The sequence below is a fragment of the Pyxicephalus adspersus genome, chromosome 5 (genome assembly GCF_032062135.1).
Source record: "Pyxicephalus adspersus chromosome 5, UCB_Pads_2.0, whole genome shotgun sequence".
NCBI classification, from domain to species: Eukaryota; Metazoa; Chordata; class Amphibia; order Anura; family Pyxicephalidae; genus Pyxicephalus; species Pyxicephalus adspersus.
Genome location: NC_092862.1, coordinates 84248332 through 84269467, shown reverse-complemented (window position 1 = coordinate 84269467; position 21136 = coordinate 84248332). Strand labels below are relative to the sequence as shown.

The following is a 21136-nucleotide window of genomic DNA, read 5'->3' as shown; positions in this document are numbered from 1 at the left end:
TAGAGCCAGCCTTATATGACTTTAAAGAACAAAACAATATGAGCTTATAATGTATCTGTTAGAAGCTTTGAACAACGTTTGATTTTTTTTCCATCAACGTGGATAGCAAATCTAACTATAAAGTCTCTGCCCTACCAGCTCAAGTAACAAATGCCATTGTCCTACAAAAGTGCACTAAACCCATATTTAGTTTCAGTTTTCATCTACAGCCAATCCTCAGCATTTAGAAATATCAGCCAATCCTTTTTCTTTTACATACTGTTAACCAACCAGTGACTGACCAGTCTGTTATATTGACACCGCCCTTCTAAGGAATCCGCCTTCTTTGGATAAAGTGGCAAATATCAATTGGTGGTTTAGCTATCCGGCCAATGATAGACAGGCACCTCAGAATTCCTATATATTTTGTTATGAAAATGAGTAAAGTGCGGCAGTAGGGTTTAGTCTATTAAAGTTTTAAGTTTGTCCTTGTTCGTTGTACTGTCCCAACAACCGTGTACAATAGAATAGAGAGCGCAGTGACCCGAAATTAAACTGTGATTTGTCTACGATTTTCAACATCCTTTGCTGTTCCCCAAATCCACGGCTTTTATTTAAACAGACATGGGGCTGTTAAAACGCCTGAGCCTTCTTCTAGTTATTGGATCATTTCTAGCAGTTTCTAGCGAAGACGGTAAGGAAGTGTTTGTTTCCTTTTCTTTTACTGGTTTATTTCGACCATTGTGCAGGTATTTACAAATGCCCTAAGGATTGAATGATCTCCGTTGAGCATGTTGAGTTGATGCAATTATTGTAGTCGCTAATCGCTGACTCCCTACTGAGACAACGCTCGTAAGAAAAAAAAAATAGCAATGCTGGTCTGTGGTCATAGAAGGCCTGCCTGTGCAGGATCATGTTGTGGTGTCAAAGCATGCTGCAAAAGATTCCTTCCCAAAATCTATGTTACCGGGATATAGAACTTCCTTCCTTCCGTGCTCAAATCTCGGTATGTGTGCTGTGATAAAAAGGCCGCTTGTATTGTGTAAAAGGCAGACCACTGTACATGGCTACCTTAGTCGTTGTAGACCGGTTTGTAGATAAAAATGAACACCAGTTTAAAGACTAAACTGCGGGTCAGTGTGCATTCACTTGGGCGTTTTGTAATGCATATAACGCGTTTTAAGCTGTAATGTGTTAGGTACTGGTCTTCTGAATGGCACTTATCTTGTATTGATATGGGCTGCCTCTGTTTGGGCATAAAGAACTCCAAAGATACCAGAATCTGTGCATTGTATTACTAAAGGTACATTGTTGCACCATTTAGGAATAGCAACACTCTGAATTGCACATATAGTACATCAAAACAGATTTTAGCTTGCTTTAGTAAAACACAAAGGGTTGAAGGTTTTATTGGCGGATCCATGAACAACGAACAATCGTAATAAAAGTAAAGGGGGAGTTCTCAGCGTTGTTTACTTCTGTCCATGGAGCAGAATGTCGCTGTATGTACAGTGCTCATTCATGCATTGTTCAGTCTTTTGTCTTGGAAATGATCGTGAAATATCCTTTCCAACAACAATTATTGAACATGTGTACGCCTTAGCACTAACCTGAATAATCTTAGGTGGCGTTCAAAGACTGTGGGTGCAGTGTTTACAAATACATTTTTATCACTTTAAAGTCAAAATTTAGATGCAAACTGTTTGCAAAAATTATTCTTTTTAATGTATATGTGACTTATATTTCGATGCTTTAGTATATTTTTTTTTTGCAGTGTTTTGAACATAATGATTAATACTAAATTAACTGATTGCTTTTGTTAGAATTGCATTTTTCTTGGACTAGTAGTGTGTTAATAATAAAACGATCAGTAGGAAAATTGCTAATAGTTTATTGAATCTTTCACCAGTTCTCATGTTTGTGTGGGTTTGTTCCTTGCACTTTCCTTCTGTTCATGTTCATTAGGAAGTGACACCCTTACTTTTTCAGATTGTGACGATTGTTATCAGGGTCCTTACATACTTTAAACAAAATTTCTACTTTTACTCAATAAGCCCTATGTAATCCTGTTTGGCACCCTGCATGAATAATTGGTAATTCAGATCTTTCAGACACCATTGTGAAATGGTTCATGCTATAATTTAACAATGCCTATTCAATTAATAAATCGACCCTCTTTTCTCTTCCTCTCTCGATTTCCCTACTAAAATCCTTACTATCATTGTCACTCTCTGCCTGCTCCAATACATACCACTACCTATTTACCAGCCTTCTCTCTTAAAGCAGAAGTAAACTTGCATAAACAAAAAGTCACCAGGAGGTGGCACATACACCATGCAGCGTAGAGCTTGGCACTGCTGAACATAGACCTAGAGGCCGTGGGAAATGTTATTCCTGCACATGCTTATGAGATACATCAGTGGCTTGCCCAGTGGATGAGTCCTCTGAGTGTAGATTTTCTGTTTCCACTGAAGTACTCACTGGTTCCTCCTCTCAACCTCTTCATCACTACTTTGTTCTGCGTTGATGTAGGATCTACTGAGCACTGCTGGTACACAGGATATAGATTTTTATGGGAAAAGCTTTAATATTTCTCTTGATTGGAGCAATATTCAATAGTGCAGATCGCAATGGTAGGCATTTATAGTACTTTTTATGGTTTACTTGTTTTAAGTTTTGGGTTTCTTTTAAAACTGAAAGTAAAAATGCTGCAGGCTTTGAGAGAACAGCTAAAGTCTGCCTTATGTTTGTTTTAAAAATACCAACATGTGTTTAGCAACTGCAAGGCTTCATTGAGGCTGGACTTGCACATTTGCCTTTTACTTGTTTTCCAGGGAAATCAATGGAATTCAGCTATGTCATCAAGTAGTATACCATACAATGCATATTAAACATTGTTAATTTGAAATGTTGGGGGAATTGCAGGGCCTATTTAAAAGCACACGGCATGCTTGTTCATGCATTTACATTAACCCCCCTAGCGTTCTAATTCTGTCTGTATTTCTATGTAAAAAGCATTACATTGTTTTGCATGGAGATGTATTTTACATTGTAGGCCTATAATTCTTAGGCATACCTCACCGAAATATGTCCCAACATTTAATAAATTTAAAAATAAACATTAAATAAAAAAACACAAAAATCAGTTAAAAATAAAAAATACAGAAATATGTAATATAACTGTACAATATAATATATATATATATATATATATATATATATATATATATATATATATATATATATCAAGATTTTTTTGTATTGGACTCAATACAGCTATTTTGTATTGAATTTCCCGCCGCTCCTCCCAACCGCTCTGATGCATGCACCAACATCACCGAGAAACCCCAGAGAACGTCTCTGCAGGCCCTGGCTGAAGATCAGAGGAAGTGTCCCAAGGACCTGCAGGGACCAGCAGGACACCGGGGTGGGCCAACGGAACAAGGTAAGTGTTTTTTAGCGACCGCAAGTGTTTTGGGATTTACCGCTTTTAGCATGTAAAATCCACCCTGAGTCACACTTTGGATTACCGCTAGGAGGGTTAATATTAAAGGAATAATGCATATAGATGCAAAAGTGCAAATGAGCGCAGAATTTTATGATCTATAAGTATGTAACAGTATTATGCTATTATTTTTGGCAAATCAATTACCTAAGGTGTGCACCCTGCCATGTTACATTTTCTGTTGCGGAATAACATGTCTGTTTTGTTTTGTCTTTCCAGAAATTTCTACAGGTGAAAGTGAAGTTGAGGAGAATGGTGTAATAGTGTTAACAGATGAAAATTTTGATCATTTTGTTGCCGATAAGGACACTGTACTTTTGGAATTTTATGCTCCCTGGTAAGAAAATGTTTGTTTTTGTTCAAATATAGTACATGTTTTAAAGGTCACACTATTATAGGCATACAGAGCAAGAACAAAGATGGAGGCAAATAAGTACTGTTTTCTATTTGTAATTAAATATAAACTACATCAAATGTTCAGTGATCTCTCCAAAAAATTTTTCAGCTGTAGCCAGACGGTCAAAATTTTTTTTTAGCTGTAGCCAGATGGTCAAAAATGGAAAATTGTAACTGCAAAAAGGTTCCTTTTCTGATTGCTCCATGGCAGTCTATATATGGGTCACCCCCTTTCCCCTCCCACTCTCAGGTTGTAACTAGATAGATTCAAGATGGTCAATACACCTCGACATCCTCCAAAAAAAATAGGGCAGGTTTCTATGCTGCCAAGGAGTTATCAGAAAGGGGAAATTACATTCGGTTTTCTTGACAGCTCCATGTCAGCATACAAATGGAAAATAACTAGCCTACACAGGGAGGGAAGTTGAAAATGTTTGGTCACATAAGAAAATAGCGGACAGAACTGTTTGACCAAACTGAACACTACCTAAGGCTGGCAGATCAATGCAATGGTGAGACATCATGTTTGAAGTAGACTGGGTTGCTGCCTTGCAAATAGTGCCCAATGACACTTGACTAGCTGCTACCTAGGAAGAGATTTGCGACAGGTTGACTAAGCTGTGACCGCTGTAACGATTTCAGGAACACATCCTCCAGTACATTTGCACCTGGTGCTCTTGCAGGCTGTATTAATTTGCACATTGTTTCTGTGTCCCTAATTGACAAGGTATTTGTTTATACATAAGATATAAAGCTTTTATTGAGGTGTCTATCCAGCACATCTTTTAGGTGGCTTCCTGAATTCACAATATGATACAAACCTATAGACAGTACCTATTACCTCTGGGCAACAGCAAATATTTGAAGCTTGAATGTATCCCAACAGCATAAGACAACTCTGATGGACCAGCATTGGAACTCCCTTCTGGGTGACATTTAGAAACCATATGGGGCAACATTACCTGAAAGGTGGACAGCCAGAGATTCACTTCTGCCAGTTAGGTGGCTACACCAGTACTGAGAGTTTGCAGGAAAAAAAAGAGAGAACATTGGGTATATGGACAATCTTAAATGTACCTATTTACAACCTCAGTTGGAAGGGTGGGGCAGGTGCAATACCTATTTGTATGGTGACATAGTGCTGTCAGGATAAGCGTGTGTGTATGTAATGAGGGAGGGGGTTCGCAATATATGACTAATTGGGGTTACCAGTTGTTTGGGGCATAATTGGTAACCCCCATAGTTGTCAGCTTTCTACTGACCCCTAAACTTTGTTCTAACTTTCTGATGCCCATCCTTTTAGTATGTCACATATTTTTGACTTTTGTATTATACCCCAACTCTACAGTGTTCTTTACTGTAACCCAACTTCCTAGTGTCCCATGTTTTTGAAAGAGTATTATTGGTAGTGGAATAATGTAATAATTTAGGCTTAATTCACAATAGCTTTGACAAAAAAACATTCACCACTGCCAGGCTTTTTAAGGTGTTTTTGTAAGCAGCTTAAAGACGAATAAATGCTTGCATAGTGACAAATATTTTCAATTCAAATCTATGGAGTTTTGCTGGGATAGCAAACAACCCCTGAATGCTACACACAGCTGAAAAAATTTGCAGTGATATCAATTAGCTATACCCACAACTAGCGGTACATTAGCACGGTGTTGGTAAACAAGCTTTAAAATGGTTGCCCTGATGTCCGTAAGCACAAGTAGTACTGTACAAGTAAACGACACACATGCAAGTAGAATTCACTAGTACTACTTTGGTCAGGTGCAAGTAACACATATAGATGTTTCTTGTCCACGGAGATGTTCTTTGTCCACAGAGATCTTTTTTTAAATAAATGTATAGGTAAAGTGAGGGAAAGAAGTATTCGATCCCCTGCTGATTTTGTACATTTGCCCTCTGACAAAAAATGACCGGTCTATAATTGTAATGACAGGTTTATTGTAGGTGTGAGAGGCAGAGTAACAACCAAAAAAACATCAAAAACCCAGTGCTCAAAGGTCACAGCTTGACATGCATTGTAATGAGTGAAATAATTATTTGATCCCCTGTGCATTGTAATGAGTGAAATAATTATTTGATCCCCTATCAACCAGCAGGATATGCTTTTGCTATTTGCTAGTATGCTAGGTGGATGAATGACTTCATTGGCTCCATGGATTCAAGACATAACCAGAAATTCTTTAAGAGATCTTAGATCAAGTCACCATGGCCCTGCACTTTAGCTGGAATTTTTTATTGGGGACACCTGTCCTTCATCAGGACATTGATTAGGTGCTTGGTTCATGAAAAAAGTGCCTTCGTTAGAAACCCTCTACTAAGAACTTTACCTAAATTTTTCAATGGCTGAATTGTGCAGAAGACAGTTGCCTGTCATGTTCTTCAAAGGTCATCCCCTCTTTGAAGTGTCACTAGACAAGATCAATAAAGAAGTAACAGCTGATGAGAGCAATAGACTCTGTCCCTATTCCCATCTGCAACTAGGCAGGGTTGCCCCCTGCCCTTTACTTATACATACTGGCTATGGATCACCTTGCCAATGCTTTAAGAGCCACCCCTTAAAAACCTGGGGTTGCCGTTGGTGGTTTCAACCATCCTCTGGGCTTTTATACAGATTATTTTTGCTTCTTTATCTCTAACCCAAATGTGCTGTTCAAGAACTCATTTGAACACATTCTAAGCATTTTGTAATTATAAAATCACCTCAATTCTGTGTCATTGAATATCTCCCTCACTCCAGGAGAACCCTATTTACTTGCCTATTCATTCCCTTTTCAGTGGTCCTCCCCATCAACCCCTTACCTTAGAGTGTAGATTTCCTCTAATGTGTTGGATTTGTTCATTCTAAAATATCAACCCCTCTTAATAGACATAGTTACTTGCCTTCAAATGTCGTTGAAATTACATTTTTTTTCTAAGCCGAATTGCCTTGGTATCTGTACATATCAAACTCTTCTCATTCAAGCCTTGCCATGAGGTTTAGGTCTTCCATCTACGGTACATTTGGCTTTCCTCAATCCCTTGATTGGGTATAATCTGACGTGTGGTACATTTCCTGTGGGTTTGGGCCACCCACATTTTGAAATCCATATTGCCTCCCTCCTGATTTGTGTTCTGGACTGGCTTTCACAGCAACACAACTTTTGGTGTCTGTAGAGGTGGCTTTCTCTTCTCTTTCTTTGGGTTAACATGGCCATCATATTTCTTTCCTACTTGACCAGTTCCCTCTTAAAAACATGGGGCCTAGCTCTCAAACAGTTTTGTTTATCTTATAGCCCGCTCACTCCTATGTTTGGTTATCCTCTATTTCCTCCTGGCCAACATGTCGACTCCTTTCTTCATTGCAATTGGTACTGCCCTGTCTGCTGACCATATGCTATGCAGTTCAATACTCTAACTGGTACGGATGCAAATGTTGGACACTTCTGTCTCAATGTCCCATGAGCTTTCACTTCTGTCTTTGTTCTTGGGGTCCATTCACAGCCAAAGGGGCTCTATTAGGTTTTTTCCTTGCCACAGCGGGGACAGCTGTACTGTGCCACTGGTGATCCCTGTACTGTTCCACCCTTGCTGAATAGTTAGAGGATTCTCACATTGCAGCCTATGAAAGCGTGAAAGCGCTGAATGCCTTCCTTTTAACCATATATCCACTTACCTGGAAACCAGTGTCTTTTTGTGGGACTACCTCCCTGAATTTTTTTTTCTTCATTAACTGCTCAGTGTTTTTACAGAATAACACTTCTCAATATGTTTGTGTGTGTTTAATTTTATATTTTTATATATATATATATATATATATATATATCTTTGTTTCTGCAGTAAAATTGGTTTTTGCCTGCATACTTTACACTTTCTGGACAAGTAAACCGGGTCAATGAACCTTACAGGATGACCTTGGTATCCTAGATTGTGACGTTGATAAAGGGCCACTAGCCAAAGGACTGGTTACATCATGAGCAGCCTTTTTCTGAACGCTTACTGCAAGTTGCTATGGGGATTAATATTTGATGGGTATTAGCAAGTCCCTAGAGTAGTTAGGGGAAGGCGTTACTACCATGTGTGCTATGATGTAAGCATCAGGAAGAGAACATTTTTGGAAAGTGTTGATACGGTTTTTCATTGGGTAGCTTCCAAGGAAGTTTGACTTGAGTGATGAAGAGCTGCTGTCATTATATCAATGTTAACGACACTGGTGAGCAGTCTCAGGTCTTCTGCATGTCTACACAAGGGAGGTTCTTATAGGTCATACCAGGGCTGTGGAGTTGGTAGATAAATCCTTGGACTCAGTCTTCTCAGTTTCTCCTCTGTATTTACAGGGTTTCTCATTTTATCCTCCTCCTTTTGCATTCAAACTTCACAAAAAAATGTAAACCCCCTATTTATTCATAAATCAATACATTTATTGTAAAATTAAATAGAAGACCATGTTTTTACCATAATTTTTTTCAAAAGAATTATTAATAAAAATATATGAAAATAATTTGATGCTTTGTATATTGTTTTTTACTTTATATAATTTTAAAATTAAATATCTTAGGGATTTATACAAATTTTTAAGATAACATTATTCATCTTTTTATGTTCAAAGCTATTATTAGCTTTATAATTAGTATTGCACTTACCCTTATGGCCAGAGAATTAAGTAATGCAGAACGTCAAAGAGTGGTACACTGTTATCTGAATGAAAGTGATGCCTCACAACAATAGCAATGGTTTTGGGTTGTAATCGTACAACCATAACCAAAATTTTTAAGACCTATGAATCTTCGGTAAAGTGGAAAAAATACCAGAGAAGGTCTGAAAAATTCAAAGTTGGGTGAAGCCCATAAGGAGGAGATATGCAAGTTATTGTCCAAAGATTGTGGAATAAGCCTCAGGGAAATGAAGGATCAATTATTTGCCAAATTTGGAATTAATGTATCTATTTCAACAATAGATAGATGCATTGATAAATTCCAATTAAATTCCAATAGTCATTAAAAAGAACTTCTTTAATTCCTGCAAGGTGCAATGATTCCCACTCTCTTCAAGAAAGGCTTAGCTATGCTAACAAAATCCTTGATCTTATTGCTAAGAAAGATGGAAAAAACATCTACTTTCTTGATAAAGTAGTTTTTAACATCTTAATGAGAACCAAAAGGGGAAGATCTCCTATTGGGCAAAGGGCGGTGCATGTTGTGGCTGGAGTGCGTTCCAGAAAATATTCAATTTGTTTTGTGAGGAGCAAAAATGGGACCCTCCACTTTGTCACAAGCTTGAGCATTTAATCAAGAATCATTCCTTAATTTTATTGATGAAGTTTTGAATGTTTTTAGTGAAGTGTGTTTAGCATGCCATCCTAATTATGGATAATGTCCCCTTTCATAAAACTAGCCAGGTAAAGAGCTTGGTTGAAAGTAAGGGACACAAACTCTTATTTTTACCACCATACTCTCAATTTCCTAATCCTGTTGAGATCATGTTCTCTAAATGGAAAGAAGTAGTAAGAAGAAATAGGCTAATGAATTTGGGTGCTTTATTAAAAAGCAATAGTGTATTTTTAACCATAAGCGAGCAGAATAGCTCAAATTATTATACAAAAATGTTTAGCTTTTTGCCTAAATACCTAAGAGAAGAAGGCATTATTGATTAATAAATCATTTAATTAATTATTACACATTTTTATTGTTTCTTGAGAAAAACTTTTTATGGTAAAAATATTGTATATATATTTAATTTTATAATACATTTATTGATTTATTATTAATTAGGGGGTCTAAATTTTTTTTGTGAAGTTTGAATGCAAAAATGTGAAGATAAAATGGGAAACCCAATATAATGCTAATGTATTTTCCACATTGATTGAAGGAAGGCAACAGACATGCCATTTAACCACAGAACTATTGCCTAGGAAGCCGACGCTCTACTGTATTGGCCAGTTTAAACAAAAGACAAAAAAATTAAAACAATAAGCTTTTATTTTTTGTTTTTATCAAGTGGCTATAAAGTAGTAGCATAGAATTCATAAAAATCAGGAACAGGAACTTTACCAGTTTAAAAATATGAACCACATTCTTTGGTAGTTTTAAAACAAAAGCTGGAACACCTAGAACAGTTTATATATTAAACTTGGAATATAGTTGTAGAGTAGAATAGCTGTTAAATGCATACCAAAACTAACTCAATGTAGTGTTGTTCTAAGAAACAGAATTGCTTCTGCCAGATCCTCTTTCATAGAAGCTCCTAAATGTGACTTGAATATTTTTAGAGCTGAAAATAGTCTTTCAACACTGACTTGGATGGGTGGCATTGCTGTTACGGTTCTAGCCCATCACTAAAGATCTCGGGATAAAGAAAGATGGCTTCTTTTACAGTCAGTTTCGATGAGCCATCATACATTTCTCAATCTTTTAATTCTATAAAGAAAAACTCCTGCATGAATCCATTTATTTGGACATTTTCTAGTCGTTTATCTTTCACGCATATGCGCCGTCGCTTTACTGTTGAAAGTTCTATTTTGTCCTATGTCAGAAAAGTCTAATTCTTCATTTGAAGGGGATGATCCCGAGTTACCAGTGCTTATAGCTTCATCAAGTAGTGGTGTTTCAGGTAGTAATCCCTTCATGCGAACTGCTACATCATAGGGGGCCTTTTTTGCAGTATCAGTCTGGTCATCGCTCAACAAAATTTGGCTCATTGGATCAACATAAAGAGCAGCTAACAAGATTTGATTATCCAGTAAGAGATTCTCTCTTTTCTTTGTTGACGATACAATGCCATCAGCTATTAACCCTCCACTTTTTTGTTGAGGCAATATATCACGCTCTTCCATTTCAAAAATTTACCAGGTGTTAAATGTTCGGATTGCAAACTCTTGGTGACAGTAAAGGGGTTAGAAATTAGATTGTACTTGTGTCCACTGGCTTTCAGTTAATAAAACATTTTCCTTGTCCAGTTCTTCAAGAAAGTCTTCTAGTTCAAGCAAACGCTTTACCATCAAATAAGTGCTTCCCCAGTGTGTTGTTTGATCCAAAATGGCTCCTTTTCCTGCACGTCTTTTCAAATTGGCATCTGTTTTAGGGGCCCTGGCTGCAACAGTTACTTGCCTCAGTTTGCCAATTAGAGTAGCTGCATGACGATCTTTCAATCCATCTCTTATTGCAAGTTGCAGAGTATGATCAGCATAACGCATAATGTTAAATAGTAGTACGCCTAGATGCTTCTTTAACAATGTTATACAAAATGTCACTATTCTCTTCACTTTCACTTTCTCCAGTACTTGCAGAACTGTCTTCCTTTTAATATCTGTCACTTTCTTCATCTACTTTATTCATTTTCTCAATTGTGCTCAACATATTAGAAGCATTATCTGTCACAATACATAGAATCTGTTCCTTTTTCATTTCAAAATCTTCTAGAACATCCTCCACTAACTTCTGAAGTAAGTGCCTGAGTGTCCTTTACTCTCAAGGTTTGCGCTATTGTTTTATTATTTTCATCAACAACTGACTCTGACTTCTTCATCTACTTTATTCATTTTCTCAATTGTGCTCAACATATTAGAAGCATTATCTGTCACAATACATAGAATCTGTTCCTTTTTCATTTCAAAATCTTCTAGAACATCCTCCACTAACATCTGAAGTAAGTGCCTGAGTGTCCTTTACTCTCAAGGTTTGCGCTATTGTTTTATTATTTTCATCAACAACTGACTCTGTTACGTGTGCATGCATCCATTTTTTTAAAGACAAAATGTCCCTTCAGACCTTTTCCTAGTTCTTCTTTTTTACATTTGGCCTCTTCAATTATACATTTAATTAAGAGGTACTTGGTGGAGACCTAAATATACATGGATTCTTCAATAGACTATGTGCTAACCCTAAATATTACAAAGCAGATCAGAGAGAGTAAAGAGACCAGGGTTTTTTTGAACAGGGTGGACGCCCCTGTATTCTACCTCATGCCGATTCTCGGCAGAGGCGGTATCTCCCTGCATTTCCCCGTCTTTTGAGATGGGGATTCTGCGCTGCTTCTGTCATGTTGACAGGTTGCAGTGTTGAGCCGGGATTGATGGGCTGTGGTTTTGCCCTCCTCCCTTCCCAGTGACGTGGACTGTATGAGGCGGCACACTTGCGCCGCGCATAGAGCCCTACGTCACCGAGCTGGTGTCTGGGGTTTCCACAGACGCCGGGTGCGTGCACGTGTGTTGAGGGGGAGGTCTTTGAGAACGACGTTCTTTATATGAAGCAGCGTTCTCTTAGATCTCCCTGCTCCTCTCCACACGCACTTGCAGACCTCACCGTGTTTCTGTCTGCTGGATCTTTGCAGAAATCGGATCCCATGTTTGATACTTCACATATTCTTGGACTAAGAATTCCTTGACACTAAGGTAATACTTATTATCTCCAAAGATAGATATATTTCTATTATAAAGAAAGCTGCAACACTTGGAATGATTGCCTAAAGATATAAATGCCCGCTACACTTACTTCCTACGTACTTAATCCCTGCATATATCTATCATTAAATCATTCTCTATGTTGAGGAGAGGATCACCAGCTTAAAATATTCGCAGTAAACATATCGTGCTATCCAACAGAAATCATGTGAGTTCTTTTTCACACTAGTTAATTATGTTGCCATTTGAGAATGATGAATTAGACATTCGATATTTATTTTTCAATGTGGATGGGTTTGCATACCAACAACCCATGTTGATATTAGAAGTGATTACAGACTATTTATACTAGAATATCTGACTACACACCTGCAATGTAATTAACACTTATCTTTATTGGCCTAGATATTAACACTACAAGTGCCAAAATACATGTTGCAAAGATACTACCCCTGAGGAAGCCTAACTAGGCGAAACGCGTCGGGTGCAATTCTAGTGCCTCATAAGGCCAATCCAACAGTTTGTGGACCCTCAAAAAAGATATTGTGGTCCAATATCAAACTAGTCAATGATATTTGATGACACTTGACACTTTGTGACCTTTTTTCTGTTTTTACTGTATATATGTGTATGGTAAAACTGTTTTGTATGGCAAATGTAACTAAATTTGTCTATGTGATTTGTGAACTGATGTACAATTTATGATATACTATATATATACATTTTCTGTTTTTGTGCAAAAAAACCTGCTCTCTTTACTCTCACTGATCTGCTCTTCAATTATAAGTTTCCTTATACTTTCTCTTTCCAGAGAAACACCAAGTTTTTTAGCCATTTCTCTATTTAGGCCTAAAAAGGCTGGCTGTGAAAAGGATAGTGGTACACTATTCTTTACTACCATTTCAATAATGTGGTTTTTGAATTTTTTTTTGTCATTGTTATGGTAACTTTGTCAGATATAAAGAATCCTCTTAGTTGTGTTTGGTCTCCTGTAGATTTATGAACATTTTTTATCCCAGAAGTAGATGGAATATTTTCATTGATATCTTCCTCATTCACAACTTCTAACACTTTAGGATGAGGGTGTCCTTTCAAATTTGATGCTGTTGTAGGTGCATTTTTGTTAGACCCACTGAAACTGCTCATTTTTGCATCAGATTGTTTTTCACCATCATCTTCAAGAATACATTGGCACACAAAATGTTTCCCATAACTTGATAATGTAAAGTGCTCATAAACAGCTGACTTTATCGTGTTTGTTGACAGACTTTTTGCCATTGTGAATGGGGTGCTGCTTTCACTAAAATATAAGTATAAAATATGTTATACTAACTAGCATATTGTTTGATTTAAATACAAACATGCACTATTGCAAACATACATACAACATGGCACTATGCACAAAAAAAAGGCTATAGCCCTGCACTAAACTGTCCTATGCAGAAAAACATGCACAAACATATACCATACACACAACACTGAGCCCTACAATTTTACTTAGAAACAGAAACATACACACAATCAGCACTGTACATAAACATTCATACATTCCTGCACCATACACACAAACATACACATAGCCCTGCAGTTTTATCCAGAAACATGCACACAGCCTTCCATCATAGTACACACAAGCAGCCATGCAGTTTTAAAATAAACATGAACACTTACAGTTGAATCCAAAAAGCTGTTCCTCCAAGTTCTTCTAAGCTCTTTTAGCAGACAGAGGAAGTTGAGCAGACGCTGCTGCCTTTATCTTTGTTTGCTGACCTTCTGCCGGAGACAGGGCAGTGGGAGGCTCCTGGGCCAGGGGGGCCACCTAACTAACTTTCTAGTATTAGATGGTGTGCAAAATTATGTTAAAGTTCAGCCCTGGATGGAAGCATATATAAAGAGTGCAGACAGGACTCCTGAACACACATCAGGCCATAGCACTCACCTACACCTATATCATTACACTTGTTTATACTCAAATGAACTTGTTAAACACGTTATATCTGAAATAAAATGAAAACCCTTTTTGTAATGTACATAATACAGATTACAATAATGTGAATGTCAGGTTGAAAAACCCTCCTAGTGGTAATCCCAAGTGTGACTCGGGGTGGATGCTAAAAGCGGTAATCCCAAGTCGCACTCGGGGGTCGCTAAAAATTAAAAAAAAAAACCCACTTACCTTGCTCCGTTGGCGTCCTGCTGGTCCCTGCAGGTCCTCAGGTGGTGTCCATTCTCTTCGGTCTTCTCCCGGCGACTTCAGAGATGTTCTCTGGGGTTTCCCGATGACTTTGGTGCATGCATCGGTTCGTGCGGGAGGAGCTGCAGGAAATTCAAATAATTTTGTTTTGGATTCAATACAAAATACAAAAATACAATACAAAATAGCTGTATGAGTCCAATACAAAGAAATCTTTACATAAATATTATATATATATATATATATATATATATATATATATATATATATATATATATATATTATACATGCTACTGTACAGTTAAATTATATGTTTCTTTTCTATTTTATTTTTGTTTTTTTTTATTTAGGGTTTAATAAATATAGGACATATTTCGGTGCATTATGCCTAAGAATTATAGGCCTACAATGTAAAATAAATTTCCATGCAAAAAAAGTAACGCTTTTTGCATTTAAATACAGACAGAATTAGAATGCTAGGGGGAATAATAGCTTAACTTCACACTAGTTGAAATGCAACTATGCACTGGGCTTTATTCTTAGATCAGAGAAGTACTTAAAGTGTACCTATACTCTATTTATCTGTACCTATATAAATTATAATCATCTGAATACTTTTTTTTTTTTTTTTCAGCTTGCTTTGACCTTTAAATATGAAAAACGAGTTGTAGCCACAACCCCAGGTCTCTCCATCGCCTAGGCGGTGAAGTGCAATCTGGGAAATACCATCCTTGGTGGGAGTGTTTCTAATTCACTCCCACTGCCCTAAATATGCAGAATTTTTTTTCTTTCCTTGCCTGGGACCCTTTATGTCACTCAACTGCGACTGCTCAGTCTGCAGCTGCTTCCTGCTTCTTTTCAGCTTGTGGGCTCTCTATGCGGAGGGCTCCAGCTAGTGAGGGAGTGGTAGTGGGTGGGCAAGAAGGTCAGGAGAGGAAGAAAACATAAACTTGCCAGTCACAAGCTGGCCACTTCTAAACCCTTCATAAATCATTATATTTTTTCATGGATACAATGGTGACTCAGCCAGTGCCACCAGGGAAGATTGATATTTTAGTGAAAGTAAGTAAGAATAGATTATTATTTGAAAGACTAGTTTTTGCGCTTAGTTCCTCCTTCTTGTTAGCCATATTAGCCTGGAATCCTAGGATCTGCAATAAAATTATTTTCTTAGCCTAATAAAGGACACACTCCACGCTTTTTGGGTTTTTATGACGCTTGCTTTTGTTGATCTTTCAATGAAACTGAAGCATGTTGGTTATGAAAGGGGTATATCCAGTGCTGACCTGTAGGTTAGTGTGCTTTGCCACCTTTTTATTGTTTCAATGAAAATATAGCATATGTGTTAGATGTTAAAGTCCCCATTATCAATGGTATGTGCTTATTTTTTCACAGAGACTCTATTAGCTTGCTACGAATAGATTGGCTTAAAGCGAACCTAAACTTAAATTTTTACTAACATAAAAGGGTAGAAAACCGTTTTATATAACATACAAATATTGTTATTGTTAATGTGAAGCCTTTCCCGTTCTGTTATGATCGCTGTGGTGATCTCGGGCCTGCTCAGAAGGGGCATTTTTTGCAGTGAGTTTTGTCCCCTTTTGCAGCAGGCTACATCACCCAATCTTGTGCCTGCCCACTGAGAGGTCGTGTGACATAGCCGGAAAAAGGTTAAAGTTGTTGGCGCCCAGCGCTTTCTCTGCTCCGGAACGAATGATCTTGGGGGACCCAATCAAGGGATCTGCAGAATTAAAGGGAAGTGTGATTATTTTTTTTTTTTTTATGCTCCATTTAGTTTCGCTTTAAGGGTGAAGTTGTACCCATCTTCAAAGAGCAGGAGACAGGCTGGGCAACCCTCCTGCTACAAATGCTAGATCAGTGGTATAGTGGTGTTTGGGGTTTTTTTTTGTGGAATGGTCACTGTTTTTCTTCTTGCCATTTTTGCTTATAAAATTAACTTTCAATCATTTCTAAGTGTTGTTCATAGTTTTCCCTTTTTTGACCCTTATTCTGGTGCATGTTTGCATGGAAATGCTACAGTTCTTTCCATTAGCTAACGGAGGCTAGCTATTTTGGATGAAGTGCTGTTCAGGCACGATTGAAGGCTAGTATTTACCGAACATGTTTCAGGAGTACATTGATTGACCAAGGGTTTTTTAAGCGTAGCCTTTAAAATCAAATATGCATTTCTGACTGATATAATTTTTTTTCTTTTTTAGGTGTGGTCATTGCAAGCAGTTTGCTCCTGAATATGAAAAAATTGCAAAGACCCTAAAGGACAATGATCCGCCAATTCCAGTTGTAAAAATAGATGCTACAGAAGCATCACAACTTGCTGAAAAATATGAAATTAGTGGCTATCCTACAATTAAAATTTTAAAGAAAGGTCAATCTATTGACTATGATGGTCCTCGAACAGAAAAAGGTAGGTAAAACATCAGTCTGATATACAACCTAAAAATTAAAGAAGCATTATCCACACAGTTCTGAATTGATTTCACTATTCTGTGCTTTTTGTTGTGAATACAAAATAGTGCAACATGACTATAGTGTTTGTGGTTTAAAAATCAGCCTAATATATATTGAAATATTTGCCTATTAGGTGGTAAATGGAATGGACATTGGAGGAACTGTTACTTATTATGTCTGTGTGACTGAAGGATAAAATTATCATCTGTTATTTCTAGATATTATAGCATTTCTCTTTCCTTGTTGAAATTTTTTTTGAACATCTGCATTCTACTGCTGCCAACAAGAGTATTGGATACTGGCAAACAAACTTTTTTTTTTTATTCTGTCTTGAGTGGTTCGACATCCTTTCTACTAAACTGATTGCTGGCCTTCCACTCTTCTGTCCTTTTTTTTTTTTTTTTTTTTTTTGCAGCGATTGTGGAAAGAGTGAAAGAAATATCCCACCCAGACTGGAAAAAGCCTCCTGAAGCAACAGTTGTTTTAACTAAAGACAACTTCGATGAAGTTGTGAACAATGCAGAAATTATGCTTGTTGAATTTTATGCACCTTGGTAAGTACAACATTTTAGACCCAACTTTTGTACCTTATTCATTGCCACAAAATGTGTGTGAAAATCTTTTTCCTGCCTGAAGCTGGTAAATCATATTTCATTGTTTAACCAATGTAATTTTTTTTGTGAAAGTGTTGGTTTCATATACACCCTGCTGAGTCAAACCCATAAATCTGTATTAGGTGGATTTTGGCATACCCCACCCCCCAGCATTGGGTATCATTTACCTTTTTATCCTGGCTTTAGATTTTTTTTTATAAAACTGTCCTGAATCTTGCATTTCTTTCAGGAACATCTAGTCCACCCTGTGAAATACCCTTTTGGTATTTCTGGAGAGGAGCAGACATGATTTTTTTTTTTTTTTTTTTTTGCAGAAGCCTGTCCTTTTTGTAATAAAAAGCTTCCTTTTTTTAGTTTAGCTCCATTTTAAGGCAATGAGAGTCAGTCTTGGTTAAGCCTTATATGTTGGAAGACTACCATTGTTCCTGGTGATGTGGTACAGGGATGGATATGATAATGCTTCAATCGGGCATATCTGTCTCTGAAAATGTTTAAAGCTTTAAGAAAATGATGTTGGTCTTTTATCAACAACTTAACAATTTTAACCCTCTGTCTAAACAACCAAGCAGAAGTAAAAAATTTAGTGTTTGTGACCCCTGGCAAGATAGAATACTCTATGAAATATTGAAGTATGTGTCAGTTCTAAACTTTTTCACCTTTACTGCTTATCTGTGTTACCAGCAAATTGGATCACAAGGCTACCTGTGCTTGCAAATAACTGTTCCCTATGGACTTTTGTGAACTGAGCTCCCACTTAAGACCCTATTACCTACCTAGGTCTTCATATTATGCACTTTTTGGACCCCTCACCTAAAGACATAATAATCTTTTATTATTTCCTCTCCTCTTTGGATTTTGCCTGGGTTTTTTTCCCTTTAATTCAGTTTTAACTGGAGATTGGGTTATTAGGAGATTTCCATTATGTAAATATATAGGCCCAATGACTTAATAAACTTTCATTCTACTGGACATGTTTTGTTATGTTGAAGACCTTTTGTTGCCTTCCAAGCCCCTTCAGTTCTACTAGTGTTGGAAATGCATCAGCATTTTAATCCACACAGCAGGAACAACCTAATCCAATCACCATGGAATGTGATCTTTCAGCTATTGATTGTCTAATATCAGGAGGTGTGACTTGTTTTTAAACCACCCTGTGTATACCCTGAAACTTGTGCAGGACAGAAGGCTCCTAAAAAAACAGGTGAAAGGGTCACTACACCATTTGTGCTCTAAGACAGAAAACTGTTGAACCTAAACTGACTTTCATATCAAAACTACCTGCTGAGATGTTAGAGTAATTGTCTTCATAGGTGTTCTACTAGTGCAGCATGCTAAGAGCAAGGAAAGACAGTTAAACAATTTAGACAAATTGCTACTACAGTCCAGTAATAACAGTAGAACATAGGAATTACCCTGAAGAAGAAAGGATAGGAGCAGAACCTCCTAAAGCTAGGTTTATAAAAAAAACTTTGAACATAATGCTAGCCAGAATTAGATTTTTTTTAGGCAGGTTATTGAACTGCTGTGGCACACAATGTCCCTGTTGTGGAAAATATCATAGCTACAGAATCATAACACTACGTCACAAAAAATAAATATTGTCTGCTACTTGGTCTAATCAACAACAGCTTGTTCAACACACATGTACACTTCAGAAGTGTTTCAGGCACTTGCTTTTGCGTTTGTGGCTCTTCGCTGTCTCCCATTGCAGAAACAAGCAGTAGTTGCCCATCATGTTGGGGTTGCACCGACCTTGATATCTTGTTTGCATAACAAATGTCCTGGTGGAAACTCTTCCCTTGTTCATCACTCACATCACCCAAATTTTGTGGGAAGAAGTCCAGATGGAAATGTAAGAAATTAATTTAGGTGACATTCGGCAGCCAAGTTGATGGTATGCTGTTAGCATGTTGTTCACAAGTTTAATTGTTTTTAGCTCACTGGTTACCCCAAATTTTGTGCAACTAGCACAAATGAATCCCAAGCAGCAAGTTCAATTGGGTTGAGTTTGTCTCTAAATGTGGCATCACGCATCAAATTGCAGATTTGGGGACCAACAAAAATACCTGCTTTCAGTTTAGCATCTGTTATAACTTTTCCAAACTTGTCCTTCGGATACTGAAAACCCATGTTTGTTAGTTTGTTCCACCCGAAAGAATTGCCCCAATGGATAATCCAAGAACAGTGGACTCCTATTTGTCCAGCCTGTGATTATATATCATGTATCCGTGGGAGGAAGAGAACAAGAGGAAGGAGGGAAAGCCAGGCTTTTGAAGGGCAACCAGAGTTAAATTTAAAAACACAAAATTGTATTGTTCCAACAACATAATTTAAAAGATTAAGAGCTGTGTCTCTATTGGCTAACATATAATCACTAGTTTGGCAAAAAAATAGCAATATAGTTTAGTATCATACCTGGTCAGCGATGGCGGTAAGGTGTCCCACCCGACTCGTTTCGCATGAACCGGGCTTCCTCAGGGTTAAGGGGAGACTTAGTATTATTGCTTGGGCTTTTTACTGCATTAAGAGCCTTGTGATAACAGATCTGCTACTTGTAAGTGCATAGTTCTCCCCAGAGGGTTTTAGCCGGTTGCTCCGCCCGGCTGCTGTGAATACCCCGCCCACCTCTCCTCAGTAGCTCTCATCCTCTGCACAGATCTCAGTGAGGCTGCTCTGTGCCAGCTGTGCTCTGTGTCATCCGTTCAGAGGATTGCTGCTGGGATGAGAGGTGAGCACACAGTTCAGCCTTCATGTGAAGGGGACACAGGCAGCCCCACCCCCATCTCATAGCACGAGCTGGGATTTCTATTTAAAAAAAAAAAAAAAAAAAAAAAAAAGCTGCCGGTGAAATGTATCCACTGCTAGAGCTGCTCTCTGTGTACAAACCTCCATATCTCCTATAATGTATATTACAATGACTTGCAATTTTCAGGGTGTACTGGGGACCCTCATAGATACTAGTTACTACAATTTCAGCCCCCCAGCTTTAAAGAATTTCAAGATTTGGGGGTCACAAATGTAAAAAGTTATGAAAATTGAACTTTGGGGTTGCTGATTCAGAGGAAAGTGCAACTATGAGTCCTAAATTGAAAATGCAAATTGGGGACCCTGGGGCCACTTACATAGCAGGGAGCATTGGGGTGGGACCCCTAAATATTTACCTACCTGTCACAAGCCTATACCTATGAAACTACTGTCTGCTTCTCTTCTTTGAAGCCCAATTTCTCTGAGGGTGGGGGTACCAAACTAAAAATATAGGTGCAAGTGTCGGACACATTCTCCCCTACAATTTCATTACTACAGCATCATTAGAACATAAAACACTCTGCCCGCCTATTAAAATGGGCTTCCCCACCCTGTTACACATTCCTGTCCACTTAACTAACATTCTGAACTTCAATTGTGGAATGGGAAGGTGTAAGAAACCACAAATATAGGTACAAGTGGGGAACATCTTTGACTAACATCCCCTAAAACTTCATCACTATGGCATCATTAGAAAATGAACTCTGCCTGGAAGGTTACAGCAGTCATGTGTAACAAGGAAAAGCATTTTGATGGACAGTTTTTTTTTTTTTTTTTTTTTTTTTTTT

The 21136-nt window shown here is 37.7% G+C and overlaps 1 protein-coding gene across 1 annotated transcript in view; it reads left to right on the top strand.

Moving 5' to 3' along the window:
• Nucleotides 1–367: 367 nt before the first annotated feature.
• Nucleotides 368–21136, top strand: part of PDIA4 (protein disulfide isomerase family A member 4) — a 57965-nt gene continuing 37196 nt past the window's right edge. Inside the window, exons 1-4 of the mRNA XM_072411971.1 lie at nt 368–673; nt 3704–3821; nt 16680–16885; nt 17345–17483. Of these exons, the coding sequence (XP_072268072.1) occupies nt 604–673; nt 3704–3821; nt 16680–16885; nt 17345–17483 (533 nt within the window). The 5' untranslated portion in view covers nt 368–603. The remainder of the gene's footprint in view (nt 674–3703; nt 3822–16679; nt 16886–17344; nt 17484–21136) is intronic.